Source organism: Lissotriton helveticus, chromosome 7, assembly GCF_964261635.1.
Source record: "Lissotriton helveticus chromosome 7, aLisHel1.1, whole genome shotgun sequence".
Taxonomy (NCBI): domain Eukaryota; kingdom Metazoa; phylum Chordata; class Amphibia; order Caudata; family Salamandridae; genus Lissotriton; species Lissotriton helveticus.
The window spans coordinates 1,297,243,738-1,297,270,009 of NC_136068.1; the positions used below are offsets into that span (position 1 = coordinate 1,297,243,738).

Sequence of the window (26,272 nt, forward strand, 5' to 3'; positions counted from 1 at the left end):
GTCCAGCCTAGCAAATCAAGCCAAACAGATGTTAAAGGTGGCTGATGACCATTTAGAATTAACAACGCTGCTACAAGTCCGCACAGGACATGGCCCTAAGGTGTCCCTGCAAAAATGTGTTGGGTGAAGACCCCAACTCTTTCTTATTAAATTTTGAAAGGGCAGCCCATGCATCAGGATGGCCCGAAGCCAAGTGGCCTTTCTTTTTGGCCCCTCTCCTAACCGGAGAAGCCCAGACGGCCTATCAGGTCACTATCCCTAATGGCCATACACCCTACCAGGAGATAAAAGAGATAATCTTGGACCATATGGGAATGGATGCGGAGGCCTATAGGGTTCGCTTCCGAAAGGAAAGGGGTTCCCCTACAGACAACACGAAACCCCTTTATTTTAAACTGAAGGTCGCTGCCGATAAGTGGTTGAGACCATAGAAAAGAAGAAATTATTACTATTATTTACCTGGAACATTTCATTGAAGCCCTCCCTTTCCCAAAACAAAGGTGGCTTAAACAGCATAATAATGTAGCAGCAGAACAAGCAGTAGAAAGGGCCACTTCATTCTATAAGGTTCAACCTCGCACTTTAGCGTGGGACACAGAGAAAGCCACACGTTCTTATGGATTACTTACGAAACCAGAAAGAAAAGCAACAAAACCCAACCTAGAACCCACAAAACCCAGACAATCCCGCCCTGAACCACCACTCTTAAGGAATCCACAATGTTTCAAGTGGGGGTATATTGCCAGGAATTGCACACGAAAAAAAGAGTCAAGAAGAACCAAAGGATATTAGTTGTGTCCCACGCTCCATATTGTGCACAGCAGAGTTCGGACATAGTTTTCACGTAAGTGTAACCCATACAGGGAAAACAGTTGAGGTCCCTACTCGATTCTGGTTGTCGTCAGTCTGTGGTCCAACACTACGTGCTCTTGCCTAAAACAAGACTGACAGGGGAAACCGTACCGATCAGATGTGGGCAGGGCGACATCCGAGTCTATCCCCTAGAAATACTCCCCATATCCTTGCCTGACAGACAAACACATTGAAGTCAAGCTTGGTGTTGTACCCTCTCTTCCAGAGCAGATGATCATACGTCAGGATAATCCCGAATTTCTTCTTATGCTAAAGGATAAGCTGCAATTCCTGAAATTTCAAAGACAGCCGCACCTCTCCCTCCTAACCCAGGCCCCCTGGATTACAGACAGAGGATTTAGATATGCACAAAAAAAATGATCCGACCCTTCAACCAGCATGGGATCATGCCGATCAGACTAACCCTCAGGACAACCCCCCTATCCTTTGTTTCAGATCAAGAACAACCTACTATATAGGGTCGAAAAACAGGGAGACGAACCACAGTTGGTGGTACCTCAAGCCTTACGGGGCCAGGTCCTCTTCTTCGCACATTCGCATCTATTGGCAGGTCAAAGGGGAGCACAAAAGACCATGCAGATGCTGCTACATCACTTCTACTGGCCAGGAATATTTTCCCACGTTACCCGTTTCTGCCAAGAGTGCAAAATGCGCCAGAAGAAAAACCCGTATAAACCCCCAGCGTTCCCTTTGCAACCCCTCCCAGTTGTGGGTAATCTGTTTGAAAGGATTGGCATGGATCTCATTGGTCCTCTGCCACGGACCAAAAAAGGCCATCTATATGCCTTGGTTGTGGTAGACTACGCCACACGATTTCCAGAGGCCTCCCCTTTATGTACACCCACAACTCGGAACATCATGAACAATTGCTGGAACTGCTTTCCCGAACAGGTTTTCCCTGTGAGATACTCACAGATCAGGGGACCCCATTCGTTTCTAAATTGATGAAGGAGGTCTGTAAAACACTAGACATTTCTCATATAAAAACTTCTGTATATCATCCACAAACAGATTGTTTATGTGAGTGATATAACGCCACCCTGAAACTGACCTTAAAGAAATTATTGACCGTAGAGGGCCGGGAATGGGACTCGCTACTCCCTTTAGCTTTGTATGTCATCCGGAGTCAACCTCAAACCAGTCCTGGGTGTTCCCCATTCAAACTTCTTTATGGAAGAGAACCCCGGAACCTCTAAGAGATCACCAAAGAGGTCTGGGAAAATGAAAAAGAGGAAGAGACCCGATCATTTGTCGACTACACTAACAGTCTCCACAATCGTCTACACAAACTGAGGGAGTTTGCAAATGCTGATTTAGAGAAAGCTCAGATAAAACAACAACTACTCTATAACCGGGGTAAGAAGTGGAGACACCTAGCCATAGGTGACTGGGTGTTAGTACTCATGCCGTCCGCCCTAACAAAAACAAAAGCTGGCTGGCAAGGGCTTATAAAGTAGTGCAAAAGGTGGGGTTGACCTCATATAAAATACAGGTTACTGCTAAACGCACACTACTATATCACATTAACCAGCAAAAAAAATGGCTGGGTCCCCCTCCCAAAGACGTACATACACTTGATCAAATGACATATCCAGAGACCACTCTACAGCAACTAGTCAAACAACCGGAGTTGTCCGACAAACAAAGACAAGCCCTAGAAGAGACCCGCCGCCCCATTGCCCACCTATTTTTTGATCTTCCCGGACAAACAGCGTTGGCACAGCATTCCATCCACACCCTGCCAGGAAAGGTAGTAATAAAAAAAAACTACTGCGTACCTGCTGCCCGCCGAGAAGCCATACAACAAGGAGGTAGAAAGCATGCTCACTCTTGGTATCATAAAACCGTCCCAAAGTGAGTGGTCTTCCCCTATTGTTTTAGTCCCGAAGCCAGACGGCTCTGTCCGTTTTTTTATTGATTTCAGGGCAGTTAATTCCATCTCCAAATGCGATGCATATCCCATTCCACGTGTCGATGAGTTGATTGAGATACTTGGTGAGGCCCAATTCATTACAACCCTTGACCTTACAAAAGGGTATTGGCAGGTGCCCCTTAACCCAGAAAATCAAGAAAAGGCAGCCTTTTCTACACCAACGTGCTTATATGAATTTACCGTCTTACCTTTTGGGTTACACGGTGCACCTGCCACCTTTCAAAGGCCCATGAACAAGGTATTGGCACAACATCAGGAGTACTCCTCTGCATACCTTGATGGCATAGTCATCTATAGCCCCACTTGGGATATGCACCTTCAACATTGCAAACAGGTCTTACGAGCTCTTCAGGCTGCAGAGCTCCACATAAATGCCAAGAAATCAAGGGCATGTTTCAGGAAGGTAAAATACCTTCGGTTCCTACTTGGGAACGGACTAACTGAACCACAGACTGAAAAGATAAAAGCAATAGCAGAGGCCCCATTTCCATCTACAAAAAAAGAATTCGGAGCATTTTTAGGCCTCCTTGGCTATTACTGGCGTTTCATACCCCAGTATTCAGAACTAGCCTCTCCCCTCACAGATTTCCTCCAAAACAGAGTTAGATCCAAAGATGTCCAACATCCACCCCCAGAGGCCAAGAAAGCTTTTCTTGCCCTAAAAGCCACAATTACCTCAGCTCAAATCCCACGCTCACCGGACTTTACCAAACCTTTCGTGTTACACACTGATGCCTCTGATCACGGCCTAGGTGCTGTCCTATCGCAAACTTCTCCCGAAGGTACAGAACACCCAATTCTCTTCCTCAGTCGCAAACTCTACCCCAGGGAACAGAAATATCCAACCATTGAAAAGGAGTGCCTTGCGATCAAGTGGGCAGTGGACAAACTACGATATTATTTAGAGGGCACCCACTTTCTCCTCTAAAAAGACCATGCCCCACTGCTCTGGATGAGCAGCAACAAGGGGAACAACTCACAGGTCCTCCGTTGGTTTCTTTCCCTTCAACCCTTCTCTTTTGAAGTTATCCATTGGAAAGGTATAGACAATGGAAATGCGGACTTCCCTTCTATCCTGCTGCTCCCCGATCGTGAACAGACTGGGGTAAGGGTGTGTGACGACAAAGGACAGAACACGGAAAAGGATACACAAAGAGCAGAACACTTCCCCGCTCACCTTTCTCCTTGTCCCCTTCTTTATTTTCAGAATGTGCAGTCGGGACACTGGCCCTTTAATCTGGCCTCTGTTCCGTGTCACGTGGCTGAGTCAGGTGATTGCTTCGATCTCGAAAACAACGAAACAGAGGAAGACGGGTATGCGTTTGGCGGGCTAAAGAAGGAGAACCAAGGACCCAGGGAGGAGGATCATCGCGTTCACACCTTCATCGTCACGCCACAACCAAGAGAGAGAGGAACCATTCCGGCAACCATAGCACCCAACCCGGACGCAGGAGCCCGCGCCTGGGAGCCGAAGGAGGAAGTACAGGCGGGGCGCAGGACCCCATCCGGCAATACCAGCAAGCCAGCAATGGCCCAGGAGTGTCGGGGCTTGACAAGTTACGGGGACGCCTTGGCGTGGTGGGGCGCCGTACGGGGGAGGGTGAAAGCAACAGGGAGGACAGCATACGTGGGGCGAGAACGTAAACCACTCCCCTACCGATAGAGTGCCTACTGCTACCGTAGCAATCCCCTCACTGGTGACGGTTTTGGGTGTTTATTCCCAACACTCCCCCTCCCTATAGCACTGAAAACAAACCGGACATTACCCTGACTGGGTGCTTCTTGTTTATTTTTTATTTTCCCTCTTCCCTCTCCCTATATTACCAGGTTACAACGAGACATCCATCACGCTCACAAGAAGACGTTGAACCCCTTTCCCAGGAACTTAAAGGACACTAAAGAAACTAACTGGTCTACAACTCCCACAATCCCTTGTTTCTGTGAACTAAATAAAAACAGTCCTTATTATACATTTAACTGTGTGTCTGAGTCTGCTTCTCCACCGCGTTACAGAAACCAATGGCAATCCTCTACTTCTTGCTATCAGTGCTAGGGGTTGACGTAGACGTTGAAAAGCGCAGGGCTCAATATAGAGCCCTATGGGACCCCATGCTTGATAGCATGCTTCTGTGAATGGTAAGGTGGCACCTCAACCTGAAAGATTCTGCCTTCCAAAAAGGACCGGAACCAGGCCAAGGCCGACTCCCTGATCCGTATATCATGTAATCTGCCTATAAGGATGTCATGGGAAACAGTGCCGAAAGCGTCCCTTAAATCTAAAAGAATTAAGTGCTGTGGAGTTCCCGACATCTAGGCTGTTGTGGATGTCCTCGGTCTCTGCCAACAGCGCCGATTCGGTGCTGTGGAGAGGACGAAAACCGTTTTGGGAGGGGTCGAGAATTTTGTTGTGCTCCACAAATTCAGCCAAGACTGAGTTAACATACAATTCTGTAGCCTTAGCTAAGAAAGGGAGCTGGAAGATGAGGCGAAAATTACCCGGGTCTGACGGCTCCAAGGAAGGCTTCTTCAAAAGAGGTATAACTTTTGCATGCTTCCATGTGGCAGGCAGTGATGCAAAGGACAGTGATAAATTAACCAATTCCCTATGCGTTGGAGAGATTGAATTGAAAACTTGATGAAGTTGGTCTGGTCTCAGAGGGTCAGCCGGAGAACCCAATTTAATTCTGAGACAGAGAGAGTCAATCTCAGAGAGCGAGAGTAGGGGGGAAGAAACACAGCGCTGATTTGGAGAAAATTGACTTGTCCTCAGGCTCGACTGTTCGATTAATATTAGAGGTAGCTGAGAAGAGGCAAGCAGTTGGAAGGTTGTTATAGTCTTCACCTTGCGCACAAAGAAATCTGCATGTTCCTCACATTGAGTGTTAAAGGAAACTGGGGAATCAACTTTTTCGTTAGAATGTTGCATCTTTCTAAGAAGGAAAAAGATCATTTTTGGAGGGTTATTGCTCTCCCAAATTTTTGCCGCAATATATTCATCTCTAGCTTTCCGAATTGGACTATGATACGATTTTATAGAGGAGTCCCGATATTTCTTTTTAGCTTCCCAATCGTAAGCGTGCCTCTATGTTCGTTCCAATTGCTTACATACCGTTTTTGCTTCTGCCAGGGTCTCATTCAACCAAGGATTAGAATATCCAAGTTTTTTCTTTAAACTACGTTTTTCAGGAATACAGGAATCTAGGGCTTGAGTCAGCCAGTCCTGAAAGAGAATCCGCAGCCACTGTATTAGAGGGGAGCTGTGGCTTGATCTTTAACAAGGAGTCTGAAAATTGACTAACATCCCATTTATGTCAAGGGCGTTTCATCACAGATCTTGAGTGGTTTAAAACAGGTTTCCGTGGAAACCAAAGGAAAAAGGGGACCAAAAAATGGTCTGTCCAGACCAGATGGACTGAGGGAGACACAGTTAAAGTACCCAAATTAGAAAATATAGGGTCCAACAAATACCCGGCAATATGTGTGCTATCTTCCACACATTGTATCAATTGGCAAATCGACCAGAAAGCCGGCAATGTCTGTTTTGTCACTGTCTTCTAGATGGAGGTTTAAGTCGCCCAAAATAATAAAGTTTGCAGCTTTACTCGCAAGTAGGGTAACCCTGTTCACTAGGGCTTCCCTAAATTTTTTTGATGGCCCTGGAGGCCGATAAATAAGCAGCCCAGAAACAGTGAAGTTGTGGTTGAGGGTGATTTTAAAAAAAGCACTTTCACACTCAGGAATATCATCCTTCCTAAAACTGCAAGAAAAAGGCTCTTTGAGGACAATACCGCCACCCCGATTGACAGGGCGATTAAGTTGATACATAATATATCCTGGGGGCAGTGCCAACCAGGCTTCTACACCAGAGTCCTGAGTTAACCAAGTCTCTGTCAAAAATAGGCTATCAGGCAATTCATCTATTAGAAGGTCAATTATCTTGGCATGATGTTTTACAAGAGACCAGCAGTTTAGGCTGAAAAACCAGAGCTCAGTCGTACCAGGGAGAGAGATCCCACTCCCATCTGTCTTGAAAAAAGGAACAGCATTGATCACATCGGAAGAATTCAGCTGACGGAGTCCAGGAATGCTTTAGACAACTAGAGCAGTTAATAAAAAGACAAAAGTTCAGCGCGTGTGTAAACATACCTGCCACCTAGATTTTGAACTGAGTAACTGGCAGCTGACAGCGCCCCGGCGTGGACGGGCGCAGACGGGCTTTCCTTTGGTGCGCCAATGGCGCACCCGCTGCACGCGTCTGCATCAGGTGTGATGTACCAGTACGTCATTATCTTAGAGCAGATTCTACACAAAAAATATTACGTGCTGAGTGTCTGGCTCTGTAATGTATATTGTCCTAATCTTTGGGGGTCAATGTCTGCCCTATCTCCGTTCCTCACCGTCTTTGGCTCGCAGATTTGACCATTTCTTACAGGGGGCGTAGAATGTGGTGCAGTTCTGGGATAAGCTGTTTAGTGGATTGATTAGAAAGCAGCCACCACTCATACGGAGCGAGCTGTCTCTCTGCTCCCATGCGTATCTGGGGTTGCATGACCCAGTGTCGTATCTGCTGATAGTGGTATCGCTCAGTTTCGGGCATTGCAAAGCCAGATTGGAAATCCTCAAAAGACCGGGGACACTCTACATAAAAAAAAAATGCCCTATGGATCTGCAGCCTTCCTTATTCCAGTGACCAAAGGCAGCCTGATCAGGGCCGGGGGTGATGTCGGGATTGTTGATGATAGGGGTAAGGGCAATATGAATATGGTCAGTCTGTGGTGTGTTGCCCCGGCGTTCCATGCCTTTAAGGTGGCCCGCACTATTGGTGAGCCATAAAGTCCAGGGGGCCTGGAGGCTCTACAAAGAAAGGGGATCTTCCACAGGGGCTGACCAGCTAATGCTCGCTCCATGAAGAGCCAGCGCTTCTCAGATTCTGATTGGGCCCATTCTAACAAGGATCGTATCTGGACAGCCTTATAATAGTAGTTGAGGTTGGGAATTCCCAGACCCCCTGCCCCTGGGGGTCTAAAGCTCATATCCCTGCTAATCTGTGGTTTCTTGTCTGCCCAGACAATGGAGTAGAATTCAGCCTGAAGCTGTTTCAGCATACCCGGGGGCGGCTCCACGGGTAGGGTCTGGAAAGGTATAGAATTTTAGGGAGTAGCTCATCTTGAGGGTGCCACTCTGCCCTTGCCAGCGTCTCAGATCCTGCCACGGCTATGCCAGTAACTGAGTGTAATTTAAGGAAACTGGCTCTAAGGTGGATACTGATAGTGTTATGCCCAGGTACGGAAAAGTTTTCTGATCCCATCGGATGGGTCACACCTGGGCAAGGGCAGCAATAGTTGGCTGCTGTAGGGAAAAACCTAAAGCCTGCGACTTGGCCACATTAACTCTAAATCCCGAGGCAGCTGAAAACTCCTCTAGTTCGGCACGGAAAGCCGGCACAGACATCTCGGGAGTCTTTAGCGTCGCGATGAAATCGTCCGCGTACAGGCTCATGGTGTGCTGCTCACACCAAAGAGAACACCTCTAATCTGCTGATTCTCTCGAACCCTCTGCGCTAGCGGCTCCATGTAAAGAGCAAACAGTAGGGGAGGAAGCGGGCAGTCCTGTTGTGTGCCTCTAGCAATCGGGAAGGGGTCCAACGTAAAGCCGTTCAACCGGACAATGGCTGAAGGGTGGCTAGATCCACTAAGCACCCACCTGCAAAATCGGCTCCCCACCCCGAACTTCTCCAGAGTGGTCTCTGGGAAGGGCCAGTGAACCCTGTCAAACGCCTTTTCAGCATCGACGGACAGCACTACTCGCTCCTCTGACTGGAGGTGCACCTTTTCCAGGAGGTGAAGCAGTCTCCTGGTATTGTTGCTGCATTGTCTGGTTGCGACAAATCCGGCCTGATTCGGCTCTATCAATCCCGGCAGCAGCGGGCACAGCTGGCCACTATTATCACGGTGAAGATCTTAAAATCTATATTTAGCACGGAGAGAGGCCTGTATGAGGTACAGTATCTGCCGTCCTTTACGGGCTTGGGCAAGACTGCCACTGATGCCAGGAGCATCGTGGGTGGCAAGTCAGAAGTGTCTCCAATTGCGTTAAAAAGTCAGGTCAGTATCTGGGCCAAGATCAAGCAATCCAATCTTTTTAAAGAAGATTAATCTTGAACTGTCAGCCAATTGCTTTACATGCAATTCAGAAGAAAATGGGAAATTAATCCCATATTATAATGTGCTGCTCCAGACTAGACATTTATAAGAAAGCAGTCTTGAAATACTGGGAAAGCAAATTAAATATTAAATTATCACTTGACCAAGCAATGCGCAACACCTTCTGCCTGTCATTTTAGCCAACAGCACTTTGAATGCTTTGATACAAACTTCCTAGCGACAGTGTTAAAAGCATAACTAAAAACCTGGGAATTGTTACAGAATATAAAAACAAGACTATGATAGGGTCACATCATATGTGGTGCTATACTTATGGTGTACTTAAGATTTAGCTTCCAACGCCACAAGGGAGTTAAAGCACCCCACATGCATAGGCGTGAAAATGTTTCTTGGCCATGTGACATTAAGATATCTGTAAACGTGTGCGCACAGCTTTGGCTTCTGTATTTATTTTGTAAATACGCTCCCTTGACTTAATGCGGAGACAATTGATGGTTGGGTGTATTTTATTACTAAAGGGTAATCTAGTTCTTGCTGCATACTTCTGAATACCACATTGTCAGGATGTGATGGGTTGCTTGCTTGTTATATACACATCCTGTATCATTTGTGACACAATTCAGCCTGTCTTGTGTCTTAAAGCTCTGCATCCTGTATTTTTTATTAGTGGCACCTGGCTAACATAATAGAATATCTGAAATTGCTTCAAGAAATATATTTCAATTCTCTTGTAATTCGATCCAATGATTTTAATTTAATGTTAAATCCGGCTGAAACTGATAATATATTGGTGGAACAATGGAATGCTGATAATATCCCTGAGGAAGTTCGGACACATGGGTAAATTTCACCTTGCACTACACAATTGGGAATAATAGTAGCAGTCCGTAATCTGATCTGCCTGAATGGAAGTTTTTCTAGCAATCATCCGACAGGCCATACTTGTTGCAATGGGTAAGAAAAAAACTCTGTTTGTTGTACCTATTGTACATTTATTTGCTATTAGCGGCTACTGAGGTTGAGGAGAACAATGTTATTTATCGCAGGGCACTAAAAAGAGCCCATCAAATATCATGTCTTAAGCAGTCCACCTAGACTATTATCATAGATGTTAATTATCCCTAGGGAATAAGATACTGTCTATTGGAGGAAGCTATAAATGTTAACAGATACTGCTAGAACCCGAACCAGCCCCAAGTCCTAAGCATGTTTAATTGGTTCCATGGGGTGAGGAATACTGTCGTAAATTGTACTGCGGAAGATAAGTCACAGTTTTGTTATCTTTTTGGTAAAAAAAATAGATAAAATTCAATTCTATAGTATTCAAAGGCATGTAGATGTAAGAAAAAAAAGCTGGAAAGGGCTTGCAGGAAATTTAAGCAGGACCCTACCGATGCATATCTTCAAGCACTTAAAAGTACTACAGGTACATACAGTAGCATGTAAAAAGACAAGTAATATTCATAATTGTCAGAATATAATGCAGCAATTCAAATGGCTGATTCTAGGGAATTGTGGCAACTAGTTAATGAGAACTGAAATATTATGCCTGAAACTCTAGTTATATCTGACTTGTCTTGACCTAATTTTATTTTCATAAAAATGTAAGTGATGACAGCTGTGTTGAAGAAAATATTATTCTACCCAGGCTCAGAGCTTTCGACTATGAACCAGATAGGTGCTGCATGTGATACTACTGAAAACAAAATGTATCTGGGACTAGTGGCCAGGACAATATACCAACTGCAGTAATCTGCCTGAATACCTCTTGCTGGACTAATATTTTACGCCCTGTTTACAAATGATTAACTGAGATGGACTTTAGCCCAGATTCTTGGAAAGGTGCAAGTATTAAGAATATTCATATGAAGGGGGGCAGAGAAGAACCTGCCAACTAGAGACTCATTTATTTTACTGGATTCTACTGCAAAAATGTACATCTGAATTATGCAAAAATTATATAAACAGTTGGGCCACAGGTATTAATTTGGTCCCTTATGAACAAGGAGGATTTGGATAAATACATTTCACAAGTAATCCCTGCTTAACCTATTGTGAGATTGCACAGATGTCCATAAGAGGTAGCAGGATTGTTGAACTGTTGCTTCATGGTCTTTGGTTCTGCTTTTGATCTGGCCGATCCAGGTGGCTGAGGTCACAGCTAACAAGTTGGACCCTCACTTTAGGGCTTTCTGACATTTCCCAGAAATTGCATTCTGATAATTGGGCCAAGTGGAACGTGACAAAATGTGGCACTTGACAGCCTGAATACTGGTGGAGAATGGATTAAAACAAGGGTGTTTCCTGTCCCCTGCACCCTCTGGGATATCATTATCAGACTTTATGACAATGTTGTCTATGAAGTTAGCTTTTACGCCTAAAATAGGAATGTGGCACATAGCATACCTTTCATATTATGACAAATCAGGAATCATTGATTAGTGTCCGGTAAAGTTACAAAGGAAACTATTAGCATTAGACCAGTAACGCAACTAGAGCTCATGTAAAGCGCCCTGATACCTTTGGGTCAAGTTTGTGCTATACGAAACTCCCCGAAAAAAATAGAGTAAAATAAACTGAATCAACAGTAACAAAACCAATAATACGAGTTGTGCAAGGAAGTGTTATACTTTCTCTTGGTGTCAGTCAAATGTAAAGTTATGGGCCGTCAACTGTGAAGCTTTAGCAAGTACTTATATATTAGGGTTTTACTTCTTCTGAAAACTTGAACTGGGGGCGAAATTTGCTGTAACTCCTACAAAAGGTTCTAGCATCAGTCTGCTAGGCGCTGTGATGGCTTATGCAGTGTAGCACTTGGAAAAAAACACTAACAAAAAAGAGAGTCTGAGGAACGGACCTGGCTTTTACGATAAAGCTCAAAATTAGCTGCCGGATCCACAAACCAGCTGGATCCCCATACATGCTAGCAGCGAGACTATGTGAAATGGGCAGCTGTAAGTGTATCGGTATGCAGGCAAGCTTTTGTGTCTGTGTGTGTACATACATATTATATAAAACTAATCCTTAATGTTTTTGTAAATATAAATGTTCTAAGAGATAGGACTGCTTTGGTGCTCCTCAAAAAATAGACGTCACTCTAACACACTCTTAGTATTTAGGAAGTACAAATATCAGAGTTTTAGTTTTTCTGCAAAGTGAACTTGGAGCCCCATTTTGCTGTGACTCATGCAAAGTTTCTAGTATCAACAAATAGACTGGGGGGGGGGGGGGGGTCTCTCGGCTCTTTGTGGACTGCTGAATTGTTAGCACCGGATGAGATTTTTTGGTGGATGAAATCAGGTGGCAGTTCTCATTAATTATATTGGTCCCTTTACCCTGCTGGTAATTGAAAAGAAGTATGATAAAGAAGAAGAAACAGTTGAACCGGTAAGTTTATTGTCGTTATAACAGTAATATTTCTTATTGTTTCCCCTCAATACTATTTCCTATGCTGGCTATAACAGCAGGTCGCCATTCCGAGGTGGTATAAATATGCTGATTGTAACAGGTGTGGACTACACCTGTTGTACTCAGAATATAGTAGACAAAGAGGTGACTCGGAGCTCTGCCCGGAAAGAAAACGTTACAGCAGTGAGTGAGCACACTGCACACAGTTTCTTTGCACAGCAAATACACCTACGTTTCCTATATTCTATACTCTAGTCTATAGTCTATGCCCCATTCGCACCCAGGTTTCTCACCAATCTCTCGCCTTCTTCGGCTTCGTTCTGGGCTCCCGTCCAGTATGTGAGTGAGGAGTTCGGGGTTGAAGGTGGCGGACGCCCGCTCTCGCTGCAGGTCGGGGTGCGAGGTCATGGTCGGGGTAATAGGCGATCCTGGGTTGTGAGAGTTTGAAAAGGTGATAGGTACGGCTTCCTACTAACCGGCCACCAAAACAGTTGCCCTTCGCCCCACGGGAATAACCAGGAAGCACAGCCCAAGCGACACCCACTGCCCCTTGGACCTGTCAAATAAGTGACGCCCACTGCCACCAGGCAGCCATCATGCTTTGCCTGACTATAAGATGGCGGCCGCCTTGCCGCATCTACGACATGGACACAGAAAAGCACTAGCATAGTATCACCCCCAAAGAAAACAACTAACAAAGGAAAATAGTCTTAATTGCCCGTTTTCATTTTAAAATTCTACTGACCATAGTTTGTTTCGGATAGATATCTAAACAAATTCACAAATTAAAAATATTTGTTCTTTAGTAAATAATCAGGATATGTACAAACGTTCTATGTCTGTAACTCTTTTACTACATTTATATGTCCTAAATTAGTATGCAACGAAAGAATTTTCTCGTGTTTGTCAGGGTTGCCCTGTATTTTCTTGTACTTCCAACATGGCCGCTGAGTTTCTTCCATAGTGACATACACCGTCACTCTTCTCTAAAACGTGATCTTACGTCCAGCCTGGACAGTTTGAGTTCTGCATAGGCATTGCATTGTATTATATTTGTATTTATATAGCGCTTCCTATCTCTGCTGAGGCGTTGTAGTTCTCTATGACATGTAGCACCAATCCTGGAGCCCAGGTTAGTCGAATTTGTTATTGTTGGTTAGTGTACGTTACAAGTTGTTTTAAAGAAACCATTTCGTGCATTTACTCCAGTCTCTTTGTGGTATGACATATAGGTGATTGAAAGGGTGAGTTAATGCAAAATAGTGATTGACTGAGTAGCTAGGAGATGGGGGTAAACATTTTGTAACTTAAACGAGGAAGGTTATGAGAAAAAAGGGTTCATTTATTTCCCCACTGGTGGCACTCGCCCACACACAGTAATACGAGATAGGAGGAGCATCCAGAGGGGTGATAAGAGGTATGCTGTAGTGTTGTGCTAAGTGGACGCACCCACTTAGCGTACAAATAAGTTTGTCTCAATTGTTGTTCCCCTGCAAACGTGAGCTATGTGGTTGCGCCCGACGTGATACGGAGGGCACGTATGTTAAGTAATAAAAAGCCGAGGGCCCTGGGCGTGGCAGGCTTATGACTGACCACTAGCGTAGCACTGTGTGGTCTCCGTCCTTGCATGTGTGTAGGCCCCCAGCACGACACGACACTGGCGACGAGGTGGTCTCGCCACCCCATCGCGTGCTGCACTCTGCCCTGCTCCTGCGGACCTACTCCTGCAGCCCCGCTGCACACCCGCTCAGCGGCCCGAGCCTCGCTGCCGCCGCCCTGCCGCCGGACTCACCGCGATCTGCCTGCCCCCTGTCGGCGTCCGACTGTCGCCTGCGGGCGCCCCCCAGCGAGGAGTCCTGTGGTCCCTGGTGCGTGGTGCTTCCCCGGCGCCCAGCCGCGCCCTCACGCCTGCCTGCTCCGGCCTCCAGCGTCTCTCCGGCCCGGCAGGCCCACCGCGCCACGCCGGCGTCCCGTTCCTCACGCGTGCACAGCGGCGGCCCTGCAATATCCCACGCATCTCGCGTGTGATTTCTCCTGCCATCTCCCACGCATCTAGCGTGCAACGGTGCCAGTTTCGCCTGCTGCTGCCCTACGCTGCCTGCCTGCACGTCAAGTGTGTTCCTGGCCTCTAGGCCCACCGGTGGCTGAGCGCCCCCTCTCCTGCCTGCTACCCCGGCACCCTCATGGCCACCATACCCCCGCTGGAACCGTTTGCAGTCACGGGCACGCCGCCTTCCCAGGCTGCTCGTTGGAGAAAATGGGTTGAGCGCCTAGAAAACTACTTTGTGGCTGCGGACTTTGCTGTGGAGCGACGACGAGCCATGCTTCTACATCTGGGAGGTGAGGCCATACACGACATCTCGAAGGACGTGGTGGAAGGAGGCCCGCCCCGGAACTATGCCACGCTACGCGACGCCATAACCACGTACTTCGAGCCCTTCGCCAGCGCGGACTACGAACGGTTCTTACTTCGCCAAGCCCACCAGCTCCCGGAAGAGTCCGTCGACGTCTTCTATGCGAGACTCAAAAAACTGGCCAGCACGTGCACCCTCGGATGCAGACAACGAAATTCGTGCTCAATTTATACAGGGTTGCTCCTCCTCGAAACTACGGGAAAGGGTCCTGGAAACTGGCCATGCGCGACATCTTAGCCCTCGGATGGTCGAAAGAACTATCGAAAGCGCGAGCAGCACATATGGAGCCCAAACCAACAGTCACCGTCAAGGTTGAACCCGTGTGTGCCATCAAGACACACGCCACAGACACGCGCACGAAACCTCCCCGGAAGCCTCGGCCGGGCCCCGCGCAGTCGCCTCACGACCGCCCCTGCATGTGGTGCGGAGGAGCGACCCCCCACAACGGAGCCTGCCCTGCGCAAGGAAAGATCTGCAGCGCCTGTGGAAAAGCCAACCATTTCGCAAGTGTGTGCTTATCGTCTCAAAGAAAGAAATCCAATGGCCCGCCCCGAAGAGTGAGACAAATAGAACCGCTGCCAGAAACCACCGACAACAGCGACATGGACGATGACGGAGCGGACGCAGCGTCCGTCCACGTAGTGCGGATGCTCAACACAGTAGCCACCACACCATCCGCCGAACCCATGTGCACAGTAAACCTACAAGGTCAAACAGTGGCAGCCCTCATCGACACCGGGGCTACGATCAATCTGATGGCCGCCAGCGTGTACCAGACTCTAGACACACCGCCAGCGCTCCATCCTACGAGAGTACAGGTGTATGCCTACGGCACCAGTCGGCCCCTCCGCCTGTGCGGAGTATTCCGGACAACAGTGTCACACGACCCCCATCAAGTACACACCAAAGTCTATGTATCGCAGGAAGGATCCGGGTTCCTGCTTGGCTGCCGGACGGCCCAAGACCTGGGGCTGATCCACTTCGCCTTCACCGTCCAAGCCCACAGCCTCGATCATCTTGTGACGCAACACCCTTCACTGTTCGACGGGATCGGCTGTCTGAGAGGACCCGCCGTTCGCCTGCACATAGACCACTCCGTTGCTCCCGTGGCCCTCAGACATCGACGCATTGCGTTCCACCTGCGCCCCAAAGTGGAAGCGGAACTGTGTGTACTCGAGAGAGCCGGTATCATAGAGAGAGTCAGCGGGCCCACTCCCTGGGTGTCACCCATCGTAGTGGCCAAAAAACCAAAGCAACCAGACGCCGTGCGGATCTGCGTGGACATGCGCATACCGAACCTTGCAATCAAGAGGGAACGCCATTTGACGCCGACCATAGACGACATCATCGGCGAGCTGTCAGGGTCAAAATGGTTTTCGAAAATGGACCTGAGATCCGGCTACCACCAGATCCCTCTGCACCCGGACTCCCGCCCGATAACAACCTTCTCCACCCACGCAGGCCTGTGGAGATACACCAGACTCAACTTCGGGATTTCCAGCGCAGCCGAAGTATTTCAGAACATCATTCAAAACGTCCTACAAGGGCTAGACGTCGTGCTAAACGTGAGTGATGACATCCTGGTCCACGCGGCAACACTAGAGGAACACATTCGACGTCTACAAGCTGTTTTCACCAGGCTGCAAGAAAAAGGTCTAACCCTCCACAGGGAGAAGTGCGAATTCGTCCGAAAAGACATCAGCTTTTTCGGCTACAAGTTCTCCGACCAAGGAGTTGGGCCAGACCCGGACAAAGTCAAGGACATCCATGATGCTCCTGCCCCGACATCTGTGACTGCAAAAAACAACAAGTGATGGACTGAATGTGGATCAATGTCACACACTCCCCCAGTCAAAAGATCTGGGCCCAAATCCATCGTTTTTTTGCACTCCACACCACCCTGGGTCAGATAATGGCTTTATGCAAATCAGCTCTGACCCTGTTGCCCCATGGGAACAGTCCAGTCCGAACTACAACAGCCATATCTTTCCCAGACCGGAATCAAGCATCCGAGGACCGGACCGGTTTCGAGGTAACACCTCTCTTCAGCCCGGCTAGCTTGACTCCAAGTGGTGTGGAGTGCCTGGGACCCACGTCTGGGCATCCCCAGCGCACTTAGGGCGGCAATTGCAAAAAACAACAAGTGATGGACTGAATGTGGATCAATGTCACACACTCCCCCAGTCAAAAGACTGGACTGTTCCCATGGGGCAACAGGGTCAGAGCTGATTTGCATATCGCCATTGTCTAACCCAGGGTGGTGTGGAGTGCAAAAAAACGATGGATTTGGGCCCAGATCTTTTGACTGGGGGAGTGTGTGACATTGATCCACATTCAGTCCATCACTTGTTGTTTTTGCAATTGCCGCCCTAAGTGCGCTGGGGATGCCCAGACGTGGGTCCCAGGCACTCCACACCACTTGGAGTCAAGCTAGCCGGGCTGAAGAGAGGTGTTACCTCGAAACCGGTCCGGTCCTCGGATGCTTGATTCCGTTCTGGGAAGGACATGGCTTTTGTAGTTCTGGCTGGACTGTTCCCATGGGGCAACAGGGTCAGAGCTGATTTGCATATCGCCATTGTCTAACCCAGGGTGGTGTGGAGTGCAAAAAAACGATGGATTTGGGCCCAGATCTTTTGACTGGGGGAGTGTGTGACATTGATCCACATTCAGTCCATCACTTGTTGTTTTTGCAATTGCCGCCCTAAGTGCGCTGGGGATGCCCAGACGTGGGTCCCAGGCACTCCACACCACTTGGAGTCAAGCTAGCCGGGCTGAAGAGAGGTGTTACCTCGAAACCGGTCCGGTCCTCGGATGCTTGATTCTGTTCTGGGAAGGACATGGCTTTTGTAGTTCGGACTGGACTGTTCCCATGGGGCAACAGGGTCAGAGCTGATTTGCATATCGCCATTGTCTAACCCAGGGTGGTGTGGAGTGCAAAAAAACGATGGATTTGGGCCCAGATCTTTTGACTGGGGGAGTGTGTGACATTGATCCACATTCAGTCCATCACTTGTTGTTTTTGCAATTGCCGCCCTAAGTGCGCTGGGGATGCCCAGACGTGGGTCCCAGGCACTCCACACCACTTGGAGTCAAGCTAGCCGGGCTGAAGAGAGGTGTTACCTCGAAACCGGTCCGGTCCTCGGATGCTTGATTCCGTTCTGGGAAGGACATGGCTTTTGTAGTTCGGACTGGACTGTTCCCATGGGGCAACAGGGTCAGAGCTGATTTGCATATCGCCATTGTCTAACCCAGGGTGGTGTGGAGTGCAAAAAAACGATGGATTTGGGCCCAGATCTTTTGACTGGGGGAGTGTGTGACATTGATCCACATTCAGTCCATCACTTGTTGTTTTTGCAATTGCCGCCCTAAGTGCGCTGGGGATGCCCAGACGTGGGTCCCAGGCACTCCACACCACTTGGAGTCAAGCTAGCCGGGCTGAAGAGAGGTGTTACCTCGAAACCGGTCCGGTCCTCGGATGCTTGATTCCGTTCTGGGAAGGACATGGCTTTTGTAGTTCGGACTGGACTGTTCCCATGGGGCAACAGGGTCAGAGCTGATTTGCATATCGCCATTGTCTAACCCAGGGTGGTGTGGAGTGCAAAAAAACGATGGATTTGGGCCCAGATCTTTTGACTGGGGGAGTGTGTGACATTGATCCACATTCAGTCCATCACTTGTTGTTTTTGCAATTGCCGCCCTAAGTGCGCTGGGGATGCCCAGACGTGGGTCCCAGGCACTCCACACCACTTGGAGTCAAGCTAGCCGGGCTGAAGAGAGGTGTTACCTCGAAACCGGTCCGGTCCTCGGATGCTTGATTCCGTTCTGGGAAGGACATGGCTTTTGTAGTTCGGACTGGACTGTTCCCATGGGGCAACAGGGTCAGAGCTGATTTGCATATCGCCATTGTCTAACCCAGGGTGGTGTGGAGTGCAAAAAAACGATGGATTTGGGCCCAGATCTTTTGACTGGGGGAGTGTGTGACATTGATCCACATTCAGTCCATCACTTGTTGTTTTTGCAATTGCCGCCCTAAGTGCGCTGGGGATGCCCAGACGTGGGTCCCAGGCACTCCACACCACTTGGAGTCAAGCTAGCCGGGCTGAAGAGAGGTGTTACCTCGAAACCGGTCCGGTCCTCGGATGCTTGATTCCGTTCTGGGAAGGACATGGCTTTTGTAGTTCGGACTGGACTGTTCCCATGGGGCAACAGGGTCAGAGCTGATTTGCATATCGCCATTGTCTAACCCAGGGTGGTGTGGAGTGCAAAAAAACGATGGATTTGGGCCCAGATCTTTTGACTGGGGGAGTGTGTGACATTGATCCACATTCAGTCCATCACTTGTTGTTTTTGCATCTGTGACAGCTGTCCGCAGCTTCCTCGGGATGGTAACATACTGTGGGCGTTTCATTAAAGACCTCACCGGCCCCCTTCGAGACCTCACAAAGGCCACGTCTGCCTGGGAGTGGGGGAAAGATCAGCAAGAAGCATTCCAAAAGACCAAAACGGCACTCTCAGCAGACAAAACCTTGGCCTACTTCAATCCCCGATATGAATCCCAGCTCGTGGTGGATGCCAGTCCGACCGGCCTCGGAGCAGTCCTGACCCAACTACAACCATGTGGAGAGTGGGCACCCATTGCGTATGCCAGCAGGACTCTCACTGCGACGGAACAAAGATATTCACAAATCGAAAGGGAAGCCATCACCATCCTGTGGGGGTGCCGTCATTTCCATATCTACGTATACGGACACCCGTTTGTGGTAATCACAGACCACAAGCCACTTCTTCCATTATTCCAAGGATCCTCCTCACGGCCCCCTCCTCGCATCGAGAAATGGGTACTCCAGCTCCAAGAATACCAGTTCACAGTAGAGTACCGGCCAGGCTCCAGAAATCCTGCCGACTATCTGTCACGCCATGCCCGCCCGGTTACGGAAGCTGAAGCAGCGGAGGCCGACGCCACTGAAGAATATGTCAGAATGATTGTCGAGAGATCGAGGCCGCTGCCAATCTCCCTTGAAGACGTAACACAAGCCACCAAAGACGATGACTGCCTGCAAATTGCCATTCACGCTATCCAGTCAGGAAACTGGAAACCACTACAGAGCCCGGCGTCCTTTCGCACCCCAGAAGCTCAGGCCACTCTCAAAGCACTCTACCAAGTCCAGAGCGAGCTCTCCATCTCGCCAGAAGGATGCCTCCTGAGAGGCCCCCGCCTGGTACTACCAGACAGCCTCACCCAGCAAGCAGTCCTCTTAGCCCATGGTGCCCACCAAGGCATAGTGAAATCGAAGAATCGCATCCGAACCAAACTCTGGTTCCCAGGGCTGGACAAGAAAGTCAAAGAAGCCATTCAACGATGCCCAGTGTGCCTAGCGACCAGCCTGCCCAACCCTCCAGCGCCTGTGATTACAGAGGAAGGGCCATCCACCCCGTGGGCCCGAGCCAGCGCAGACTTTGGCAGCCTCCCTGGAGGGAAATACATGTTTGTCGTAGTAGATGATTTCTCAAGATACCCCGAAATTGAAATCCTGCCCTCCACTGCAGCCTCAGATGTGGTCCCAAAGCTAGAGAAAATTATAGCGACCCATGGCCTTATAGGGGAACTACGCACTGACAACTGACCCCCCCTTCAATGGAAGTGAACTGACAGACTATCTACAATCACACCGCATTAAGCACCGGAAGATAACCCCCAGGTGGCCTCAAGCCAATGGCGAAGTTGAGCGGCTCATGAGAACTCTAAACAAGACCATCCAAATTGCCATGGCAGATGGACAGAACCTAGAACTAGCCCTCTTCCAATTCCTGAGGGAATACAGACTGACACCACACTGCACCACAGGGATCCCTCCAAGCCGCCTATGTTTCAACAGAGCAGTAATAGACACTCTCCCGCACCACCCCATGTGGGCCTCAGCTCCAACTCCGAGCAACCGATCCATGGAACAGCGAACAAAGGCTAACAGAGACGCGTCAAGGCGGAGGAGAGCTGTCGACAGCCCCATTAAAGTCAAAGACCTAGTGCTGGTGAGAGATCGCCACCCAGGAGGGAAGTTCCGCCTCCCGTTTGAATTGCACCCATGGGCTGTCACCAAGGTCAATGGTACTATGATCACTGCAACGAGAGGGAGAGAGACAGTCACCAGAAACGTATCATTTTTCAAAAGAGTATCAAGTGGAGAAGACAACGGATTCTCCGAATCAGTTGGACAATACCCAAGGTCAGTCCAAGACCCACAAGAAGCGGAGGAAGAGGACGCCCCCAGCGAAGGAGAAGCCCCGCAAGCAGACCCTGCCACACCGGTCAAGACTGAACAAGAGCCGCCCGTAGCCCAAAGCCACTCTGGAACCGCTGCAGCCAGTGAATCTGAAGAAGTGGCTCCCACACAAACGAGCGAGCACAGCCTGGGCAGATACAACCTGCGTACCTGCCCAAAGCCCTCTCAGAAATACCGGGACTTCGTAGCCTGTTGCAGACTCTGAGAGAATCAGTGCTACACAGCAACTGTGCACAAGTAAGACTGTTCCTTTTGTATTTTTTGAAAACTCAGAGACTCTAAGCAAGAAAGTTATTATAATGTCATGTTTATTTCTGTTGTGTTTTCCTCAGAGTAAAGGAGGAATGTAGTGTTGTGCTAAGTGGACGCACCCACTTAGCGTACAAATAAGTTTGTCCCAATTGTTGTTCCCCTGCAAACGTGAGCTATGTGGTTGCGCCCGAAGTGATACGGAGGGCACGTATGTTAAGTAATAAAAAGCCCAGGGCCCTGGGCGTGGCAGGCTTATGACTGACCACTAGCGTAGCACTGTGTGGTCTCCGTCCTTGCATGTGTGTAGGCCCCCAGCACGACACGACATATGCCTCTAATTAGAAGAGGTGAGTAGACAAGACACTCATGACCTCACCCACAAAAATGTGTGGCATGCTTCATCATAGGGCTGCTACAACACCTCTGCATAAGCCAACAACACCGGTGTCGTAGCAGTCCTATGATGAAGCATGACAAAAATAGTGGGTTGTACTGTGCACTCTTTGCTTTATTCTTTAGAGATTAATTTATTCCTAATCTTGTTTTTGACCACTATTTTAGAGGGGCGTGCTAGGTTGGGAGGAGGAAGCTACCCTCCTATTTGAATTAGGTCTGTATATTACAGGTGTCAACATGATCACCTGACCCTCCCTGCACTGCAATTGCAAACCAATGGTTTGCGATTATTCTAAAACAGTTTCTTGTGATATATTTGTTGGTATCCAATTTTTGAGTAAAATTTATCAAACCAGTTACATTGCTTTGAGATTATTTGTATTTATTTGCTTGTAGCTTCGTACCGTCTTTAAAGACCTTATCCGAGTCTCAACATCGATCTACATCGCCACCGGCTTGTTTGTTTGACTCTTCGTTACAGAACAAGAGTCTGGAAAAATAGCTGCTTATTCAGCAACACTCTAGCGGGGAAACTGCAGAACAGGAAATACCCGCAGAGAATCATCAGACGGGCACAGAAGAGGGCTCTGAACTGCAACCGGGAGGCCCTCCTGGAGACAGTGGAAAAACCTCAAACGAACAAAGCAATTTGCGTTACCACCTTTAACACCGCTGCCAACAACATAAAACGCATCATTATGCGGAATTGGAGGATCCTGAATTTCAATGGAGAAACCACTCTTCTCATTTAAAAGAAGTCAGAATATAAAAGACCTACTGGTACACACCAGACCGAGAACTAACCCACCGGGACGGTGATAGAACCTGTGGGAACTTCCCCCAGTGAGCGGGCACACAAGGTACGGATCATGTGATGTGCGTCACCTGACCGAAAACACAACAAGCATTGACATAGGTCTTACGTACCCCTGGGACCAACGTAGGCATACAAACAGTAACACCAGCAATGTCATTTACATGATTAGATGCCCTTGCGGCCTTATATACATTGGGATGAAGACACGCAGTCAAAATAAGAATTATGGAACACAGATCCACAATTAGATGTCTAAAACAACTACACGCCTAACCACGCATTACAAAGAAGAAAAAAAACACTTGGTTAATGACTTCTTCTGAACGATACTGTACAAACCAGATATCCCACCAACTGTCCATAATCCAGAAAATGCCCTGTTCGTAAGGGAACAGAAATGGATTTACAGAGTGCGCAGCCATATTACTGGCTTGAATGATGACATTCGTTGGAACGTCCTCAATAAACTGTGATATTCTACAGGACTGTTGACCTTATTTCACTCTAGGATAAGACACGGTCCCTTGGGATTTGACATCTTCCCATGGGTCCAAATACACCGTGGGAAAACAGTAACCGCACTCTGGTTCTCATATCTCTGTGTTTTCAGAGCCCCCTGCCTAATAGGAATAGAATCCGGACACTACCGACCCTATCTTTATTCATGCGAGGGGGGTACTGTCTATAATAGGTGTAACACGCAGTCTATCAACATGCGTGTGATCCCCAGGGCGGAACCAGAAACATCACGAGAGACATAACTAAGATGGTGGCAAGGTGCGTACCATGCCCTCAACAAGATCTTAAGATGACCTTTACCTTGACGACCACTTTCTGTAAAGGTGGGGCCATGTTTAACATACCCTAGAGGAAGAGTTCGCCATGCCCTTAATAATGGATTCCAAAAGATTTGATAGAATCTCCCTTTATTTCTTAAAAAAGATATAAAAAAACAACATTTCTAAAACAATCATTTAACCCGTTCCGTGCTGCCGTCGGCCATTGGCCCGTTTTGCGGAAGTGCCGCACTTCCGCAAAATCGCGACCGCCGTTAAGGCGTTAAACTGCTCATGCAAATCTACACGAGACACCAAACAGTGTGGCTAAACTGAAGCCCTTCGACCGCGGTACTCCAATATGGAAGCATCCAGTTGGTGGACTAGTCGTTTCCGGCATCTGACACGCCGCATACACGCAGACCACATCCATGGTCACGTGGCTGGATGCACAGCCTGTGATAACCCTGCTGCGAGGCACTGCTCCTAGTACCTACGCGGTGCCGGGAAGGACGTAAGGTCAGTGACAAGCTCACCTTGATGAAGTAAGTGGGGGATTGTGGGGCCATACAACAAGAACCAAGTGAATAGATCAGTTGCCCGATTCAGCCCCAGACACGCATGTTGGCCATCCTAACCACAACAACCACCAGGGTATGATGCTAATCAGTGACACATGTGAGTTTACTATTTTGGAGTTGGTCACGTAGTATAGTGAGATTGCGGCTGTATACTTCGACCGGACCACATTTCGACTACCATTTACATAATCATAATTTTTTATCTTTACTGATGCAGTGTGTGACTACAGGGAGCCGTCCTCACTCCCTGCCAGTTGGAACACGAGTACAAACTAATCTCGGAAAAGTATAGAGTGCATGCTATTTATGGATTACTGAGTAATGATAACCCAAGTTCGTTTTACCTTAAGAGCGATGTCCCCACATTCAAAGACGATGATTTGTCCCTCTCATCCGGTGGCTTTTAGATGGAAATTAGCATCAGCCGGGTCACATGTAAATAATTAAGAGGGAGAAGACCACTTTTTTACTTCATTAATGTTTTTTAACCATGCACCACGAATGACTGAGTATGTTATGCGTTTATTTTCAATTTTACTATTGGTTACAGGATATTTTCACTGTGTGAGTTATGGTACCTTCACGACCTGAGCATTTATACAAGCTGTGACAACGTGCTACTCCTCAAGGTAGGAGATAGAGAGAGTTTCTAAGGGATCTAGTTTTTAGTACTACGGAAAGCCGGGGAAGACGCAGTATCCAGCAGAAACTTGTTGACATTTTGCAGAGTGAAGGGGTAGTGGGCTCATTATAGACCAGTATTCCCCATCCACAGGGTGATTACAACCTTTTTAACCTAACCAGGGAGTCCACCAATTAAAGGAAGTTAAGAGATCCCTGTATTCGTTTAAACATTATTTCTGCACCTTTTCTTTGATCCTGCATTTTTCCTTTATGTTTGTCTTGTCTCCCCCACCCTATTGGTTCATCTCGGTCATTGGCTTGCGCTGAGGTGTCGTAGCAGCCTGTGCTGCAGTTGTTTGAGACTGGGTACATCCCAGCAGTGTTGTGAGCACTCCACCTACATAAGAAAGAAAAGAGGGGATGAAAGGTCATTATGTTTTTTCCTGTATCTGTAGCCATCTAACTTGCTGATGCTGACATTTTTCTGATAGTTCCTTTTAGCAAGCAGGTAGTCCCAGGAGCGTTAATGTTATCCTGTTAACAGGAGATTCTGCCATCTGCATCTGAAAGTTTATCTTTGCCATACCCAGCTATTTAATCATGATTGTCTACAAGAACAAAAAATCGAAAACCAGGAACTAAATTTTAATTAGCATTTCACAACTTTGGCTCTACAACATAGGTTACTGTTGGGAAAAATCCTTTAAGCAGTGAAAATCCTTTAATCACCGCATCTTCAATAGAGGGCGAACAAACAGGGTCATTGCATATGCTCAAATGTATCACAACCAATGACTGGATAGTACTTTTCATGTGACAACCCACAGACCTTGGTTAGTTATTTTGTATTTAAACACATTCTTTAGCGTTAATGCTTCCCACTACCAGGCCACGGAGATACTCTCACTGCGCATGCACGGCGTGCAGCGCAGGACGCGAACAACCAGGAAATTGCCCCACGGACTGGGACTGTGATTTATCAACCCGTTCACCGTCTGTCAGAACGGCTCATGATTGAAACATCGCTACTTCTTCTCCCACAGGTATGAGCAGCAGCAGGGGGGCACCGATTGCACAGATAATAATAACTGTGTAGACCTGTTTAAGGAAGTCCAGTTACAACTGCATTTCCCATTATCTCTCATCCAGTACGGGACATCCACCCTCTCACTACCTCTACTAGGATAGCGGCAGGTCCATAGTTATGTGAATATACCTCCTAGAGAGGTAAGCTTGTAACATCTGAGTCAGGACTTTTTCTCAACACATCTGACTATAGACATAATACTTGCTGTCTATGCATGCGTGCCTTCAGCAATAACAAGTTTTAGATTCTTCTCTCTAGAGTGAACCGTCTTTAATCATTTTCATTAGAGGAGCGCATGCATACATCATATTTGTAGATCAGCCCACTGAATTTATCCCTCGTGCCTTCTAACCCCCATATCGTCTTTTTTACCCAAAAAAGTTTGGCACATAGTTCCTAATAATAAATTCATCATGCTAGTTTTTTATGCAAGGTGCATTGAACACTTCAGCACCGTAGTTACCATCCATCAACTCTGAAGGTCAGATGACCCATTACATCTGACGAAGGTAAACTTCCATACAAATCAAACGGCATGTACATTTGGTTCTTAGTAATACAAATTGCAAACCGGGCATTAAAACTATATACGCCCTGACGGGGTCCCAATGGACCTGTTTCTCTGGCCCTGACGGGGTCCCAATGGACCTGTTTCTCTATGACGTA

General features: G+C 47.8%; 2 protein-coding genes across 4 annotated transcripts in view; one reads left to right on the forward strand and one right to left on the reverse strand.

Annotated features, from left to right (window-relative positions):
• The window catches only part of LOC144770227 (peroxisomal acyl-coenzyme A oxidase 1-like), a 214,853-nt gene extending 201,872 nt beyond the window's left edge, over window positions 1-12,981 (reverse strand). For 2 of the 3 annotated variants that reach the window (XM_078654562.1, XM_078654561.1), the window contains exon 1: window positions 12,672-12,947. In XM_078654562.1, coding sequence (XP_078510688.1) covers window positions 12,672-12,786 — 115 coding nt within the window. In that variant the 5' untranslated portion in view covers window positions 12,787-12,947. Of the gene's footprint in view, window positions 1-12,671 lie in introns of all 3 variants that reach the window. The other variant, XM_078654560.1, reaches the window with a different exon arrangement.
• Window positions 12,982-13,376: 395 nt separating this feature from the next.
• The window catches only part of TEN1 (TEN1 subunit of CST complex), a 95,360-nt gene continuing 82,464 nt past the window's right edge, over window positions 13,377-26,272 (forward strand). The window contains exon 1 of the mRNA XM_078650827.1: window positions 13,377-13,510. Within this exon, the coding sequence (XP_078506953.1) occupies window positions 13,481-13,510 (30 nt within the window). The 5' untranslated portion in view covers window positions 13,377-13,480. The remainder of the gene's footprint in view (window positions 13,511-26,272) is intronic.